The sequence below is a fragment of the Branchiostoma floridae genome, chromosome 7 (genome assembly GCF_000003815.2).
Source record: "Branchiostoma floridae strain S238N-H82 chromosome 7, Bfl_VNyyK, whole genome shotgun sequence".
Taxonomy (NCBI): Eukaryota; Metazoa; Chordata; class Leptocardii; order Amphioxiformes; family Branchiostomatidae; genus Branchiostoma; species Branchiostoma floridae.
Genome location: NC_049985.1, coordinates 19,307,965 through 19,313,964, shown reverse-complemented (window position 1 = coordinate 19,313,964; position 6,000 = coordinate 19,307,965). Strand labels below are relative to the sequence as shown.

General features: G+C 38.1%; 1 protein-coding gene across 1 annotated transcript in view; it reads left to right on the top strand.

Annotated features, from left to right (window-relative positions):
• Positions 1–5,461: 5,461 nt before the first annotated feature.
• The window catches only part of LOC118419095 (polypeptide N-acetylgalactosaminyltransferase 10-like), an 82,975-nt gene continuing 82,436 nt past the window's right edge, over positions 5,462–6,000 (top strand). Inside the window, exon 1 of the mRNA XM_035825378.1 lies at positions 5,462–5,773. Coding sequence (XP_035681271.1) covers positions 5,645–5,773 — 129 coding nt within the window. The 5' untranslated portion in view covers positions 5,462–5,644. The remainder of the gene's footprint in view (positions 5,774–6,000) is intronic.

The following is a 6,000-nucleotide window of genomic DNA, read 5'->3' as shown; positions in this document are numbered from 1 at the left end:
GCAGATTTGTGACCCCGAATACCTGCATATTGGTGAAGTTACCGATGATGATAGAGTTGATAATCAGTCGCAGAAGTCAGATAATGATCAGTTCTGTATGCATGAATCTACGCCTAACACAATTGAACCTTATGCAAAGTCACGCCACGTTTTCGACGTGTATCAGCCTGAGCCTACAGGGCACAGTAGAGAAGGTGCCAAAACCTACGGGTTAGATGACATTGATGATCAGTCGTAGAAGACAGATAATGATCAGTCCTGTATGAATGAATATACGCCTAACACAATTGAACCTTATGCAAAATCACGCCTCGTTTTCGACGTTTATCAGTGTGAGCCTACAGGGCAAAGTAGAGAAGGCGACAAAACCTACGGGTTAGATAACACGAAGAGGCGTACTAGTTCATCTGAATCTTCAGCAGGGCTGGTAAAGCAAAACAAACCGACTTCAAATTCTGAAAACACCAAACAAGAGGACTGAACTGGTAGAACTAAGAGTATACGTTACTACCGAAATTCCCCTTGGTAGATCTCAGACATCGTTACTTTCTAGCAAATGTGTAGGTGAGTATCACAGATGTTCCGGTGCAATATGGAAAAGAGGCGTATGTTCTACTTATAATAGGATGTTATAGTATGAGATATGTAGACTACAAGGCACATTGTTCATTTTACTCGCTCTGACATAACACAGATTATGTGCTTACAAACATGAATATTTAATGAATGAAGACTTTTAATGTAATTTTATTATCTTACAAGCTAAGTACAGGTTAAGTTCACACGGTAGTTTTAAGTACAGTTTGTGATGTAAGAATCTAGTATCTTTCTAAAGCTACAAAATCTAATATATATTATCACTAAGAGCTTTTTATTGTTATAAATATGTAACCGTACTATGTATATGGGACCTATTTATTTGCTTTTGTTTATCGTATATATAACCGGATAACTAGATGAAAAAGCGAAATAGTGAACATTTATATGTTATAATTCCTTATCATATAAGTCAAAGCATAACAAAGACTAGCATAAATCTGACACTAAAACTATAACTGCAATACACGTACACTCGTATCTCATGATCATACATTACACATTACGCCAAAGTGACTGCAATGTAATATAGATTGTCAAAACTTTGAATGTTGTATCTGTGATTGTATTGGTGAACAATAGCATAGTGCTGTGTGACCATATATATTTCACAACGTGTAAAGGTGCGTTGTGATTTGTTGCATTACTTATAATGAAACATACAAGACTTTATACATAGTTTCGCAGTAGGAAGGCCCCTACGTTTAGGAAATTTTTTAATAGCTTAAAGCAAAGAAGAACTTAACCAAACTACATTGAGCATACATGTATTATAATTGCAAGTTAGCTACAATGCTTTGTAATAGGACAACTGATGTAACACATGCTTAATCTGGGAATTTGTAAACAATGCGTGTTTTAACTTAGTCAACAAAATTAAGATACTTATAGCATTGTAAGTGACAAGTGGCGCAGCATATATGTCATATGACATATATGTCATCGTATTTACATTTTGGACTGCATTGTTACAACCGCATTCATTTAACTATTTGTGTATGTAAACAATGTATGTTTGGGAACACATCTGTAAGCAGCGACACCTATCCTGCAGTACAACGTGAACCAGTCAGAATTGCTTTTAGGAAAGTGACGGACGGTCACCCAAACATCGATTGAATAAAGCACTCATGCATTTTGTTTTTATGTACAAATAAAATTATATTCGGTGACTTACCAACACTATGAAGTATTTACAGACATAATCTTGTCACCATCCGACCATCTAGCATGCGGAAAATTGAGCTTTTGGCTAAGCGTAGGTAGTGGTGCGTACCTAAAGCCCGGACTTGGAATTGGACCTAAAAATGTTTAGGTCCAAGTCCAAAAAAAACTAAATGTCCGGAGCCAAGTCCGACTTGCAAAAAGCAATCTGTCCCTTATATTCCCTATTCTTGTTCTAAACCATCTAAAACCTTCCATAGACAGTGAAATTTGCACTGGAAAAAGCCAAAAACATTTTGTGTTTACACTGGCTTTATATAATTTGCATGTATTTTTCACATTGCATTTCAGTTCATGCTAACATGCAATTTTATATGCACCCCCCCCCTCCCCCTCAAAAAAGAAAAATTTCTAGTGCACATAATGCGCAATGACGGGTTCAGGTCTGGACTTAAAGTCCGGACCTAAACCTGAACTGCTGGACTTGAATCCGGACCTGAACCTGAATATGAGTTTAGGTACGTCACCGTACGCACCACTAAGCGTAGGAGTTACATGACTGAACTGTACAACTGAATAAACATTCGTGTGCGTATAAATTGGTCTACTGTGATCACTCGGTCTGAAAAGAGACAGGATCAGCAAAATCGCTTTTTCTTATATAATCGTCCTAGGTACAGAATTAATCAGTAATATCACAGAAGTTAATGAAGATTCAGTTTAATAAGACATACTAGTTTGGAATAATCCTTCGAAATACTAGCTGAATTTCACACATGGAAGGCGGTGGGAAAATGAGTGTACACAAGTCATATTTATTATACAAGGTACTATTTCCGACAACAATATGAGTATGTAAAAACATTACTTCAAATGGCATTACGGAAAATCATATAATCAATTTTGATTTTAAGAATGTTATCACGTTTGTTTCCTTCATCTTCCATACTGTAGTATTGAGTAAAATGTATTTACGATTGTTAATTACAGCCTCTCCGAAAAGCAGTTGTGAAAATGCGTTCCGAGAGCTACCACACTAGAAACATAACCTTTAGATAAGGGCAAAACCCGCCGTACATGCAATTTGTCCGTACGTTTTTTTGTGGAGCCCACGTCCGCCATGTGTTTCTGAACGTTCAGGCTGTACAAGGCAGGCGCGTCGCCCGTACTGGCACGTACGGGAGCCAATCCGCAGCCCGATGGCACACAAAGTTTTGCCTGCACGTAAAGTTCAACGGCGGGTCTCACTCACTCGGGTCTCAACGGCGGGTCTGCGTGCTCCAAAATCCGTCGGATTCCCTACCAGTTGGTACGGAGGCGGTACTTACCACTTACGGATCCCCAAAGATTGCCCACGTTTTGACACGTAGACAGCACGTACGTACTTGCACGTACGGCGACTTGTGCCCTTAGCTTTAGGGAAAAGAGATGCTTAAGTTATCACTATGGGCCGCTCTTCATCTTCATGATGTGATGGTAACATTAGGCCCTACGAACCTGATTTAAAATAAAAGTTAGAAATAGACTTGGCAAAAATAAGCAATCCATTCGGACGCATAAAACGTGATCCATTGTTCAAGCAACTAAAAGAGATTTTTATTATAGTCAAACTTGCCCGAGCAAGCGGCCACCTCTTCAACGGTCACATTTTCTGTCCCGAAAATTCTTCAGCAAGCATTATGTGACATTCTCAATATGGTCACCTGTCCAAAGCGGCCACCGCCACGTTGAATGGGAACTGAACATGGTCCCTATCCCTGCCTAAGACGGCAGACTGATTTTCAACCATGTGGCTACATCGATTTTTTTAGATTTTACTATTGCAAAGTCAGCCATTCTAGCTTAGATTTTTAGTGAAAAAATGTTACCCGACGAGGCATTTTAGGTATAGGTTGGTCTAAGGTAATATTTGTGCGTAGCTGCTTAGGACGCCTTCGGTATAGACTTATTGTAATTTCAATAAAGAACAAAGAATAATAAGACGACATGTTTTTGTATATGCATGTATATGCAGGAATCAAGTTGAACATACTTATGTTATAATGAATTAACTTTATTGCACGGCATTTTCTCATGGTACAATGTAAGGCAACAGTAATAGATTAATTTATACAATACCACTAGATATTATCATAAAAAAGCTACATAAAGTACAGGAATGTGAACATGAATTGCGAATTGACATAGTGCAATATACAAGTTACCTACAAATTACAAGATTCGGTCTGTTTCTGTAAAATTCATTCTCTCTTTTTTAGAGCATTTAATGTGTATTGACCTATGTACGTGGATATGTAGCCTGGTCGACGTCATAACATAATTAAGTACATTGAAAATACTGTGTTTGTCTTTGGCGAGGATGTACTAGATTTACATATTATATGAGTAATGTATTGGCCATGATAAAGCGTGGGAAAGTGTTACCAGGTGGCTGAGACATATTGGCAATCATGTCCCTCGCCAAAGTAACCAGGAAATGTTCATATCCCATCATAAACATAACCAATTACACCCATATCTAAATTTTATATTACGTATTGGATGAAGGATTTGATAGAGAGCTTATTAACAAATTTGCCGACCGCGGGTATTGGTCAATGGACAATGTTATATTTAGGTTATTACAAAACCTCTGGATGGATTATGTTGATACTTGGTATGTAGGTTTTGGCCCTCTAGTATGTGACATTGGTACTGCAGGAGCACTTCCCACTTTTGGTATATTTTGTCCCGGACATGCTATAGTTGTAAGTATTGTTGATAGATAGCTTGTAATATAAGGATATTATGTTTGGGCAGCTTGCTATTGAACTGTAGGAAAGTTTGTTTCAAAATTTTATGAGGAGAATAACCGAACAAATGAGCAAATTAAAGGACAAAGATGATCAGAATGAAGTCTATAACACAGATTGCCATCATTGATTATGCAAATTATGTCGCCATTTGCATAATCAATGAAGACAATCTGTGTTTGTAATGTTTTCATTATACACGTCTAAAATGCATGTAACATTAACAGATACCAGTTATGCAAACAAGTTCCTAATTTGCTTAATTATTCAAAAGACCAAGACAGAACGACCGTCACATTCCCAAACCACCTCTTTGACTGTCCGCGACCTCTTGCGGTTTTTGAGAGAACTGCAGTTCAATGTCCGACTTGTCAGACTCATGATGCCACCTCCTTACCGGCGGCGCTCCTTCTATCGCGATCTTGTACATCTCCACTTGCAGTGGGACTGCATGCGACTGTACTCCTTTTTAATTATCAGCGACAACTTGCGCTTTGTAAAAAAAATGTAGTACTAAGGCTGTTTTTAACTTTTTTTTATATTCAAGAGATGCTGAAAACTGTTGCCAGAACTTAGAATTCCTGGCGCAGTGAAGTTTTTGTTTGGTTACCAATTTTCTGTAAGGTTCCATTATAATTAAAGCAATAGTTGATAATTAAAGAGCGAAAAAATTCACAAACACCTGAAAGACAGCAGCCAAGCAACGCGTCTTCAGTCAATCTCAAGAAAGAATATTGCTCGGTGAAATTGTATGCTCTTTTTCGCAACAGAAGAAATGCCGTCTGTTTTAAAAATTTCATAATTTCAACCTTCATTCAGAAAATAAAGAGTGTGTAGGAGACGAAAAGTAAGGACAGTGGTGTCTTTACCTTTATTCTGAATTTCTCTTTGCGTTTTGATGCGCCTCGGTGACCTCTAACCCCTGCAGGTGTGCCAACATGGCGTCTGGAAGAACTTGGAAAACACTGAAAAATTTCTGCACGACTTTTAGCGAGTTTTTCCCGAGATAGCCTCTTCAAAAACAGAGCGGCATCAAAGCTACAGTTTTCCAGCGCTGTCCGGGATAAATTCTGAGAGAAAGTGGAGCTAAAATGAGGAGAACAACGCGGAAATTTCTGACTTACGTGATAGGAGTCGGGTTGTTCGTGTTGGTAGTCACACAATTCGTCCGGTACCGGCAAGAAAGAGTTGCTGCTTCGCGCCGAAAACACAGAGAATCTGTGAGTATTTGCATTTGTAATAATTATCTTTTATACCTTCATAGCCAAGGAGATAGGCACATATACTAGCCCAATCGCCTAGCATATGTCGAACCGCATGCACAGAAATTATAGCAAAATTCATACTAGTATTATTATAAAATAATTAATCTAATCCTTTTAGCTAGCTTAATGAGGTTTATGTTGGAATAGAACTCGTAAATGTCAAAGAAGAAAGTATCTAATAT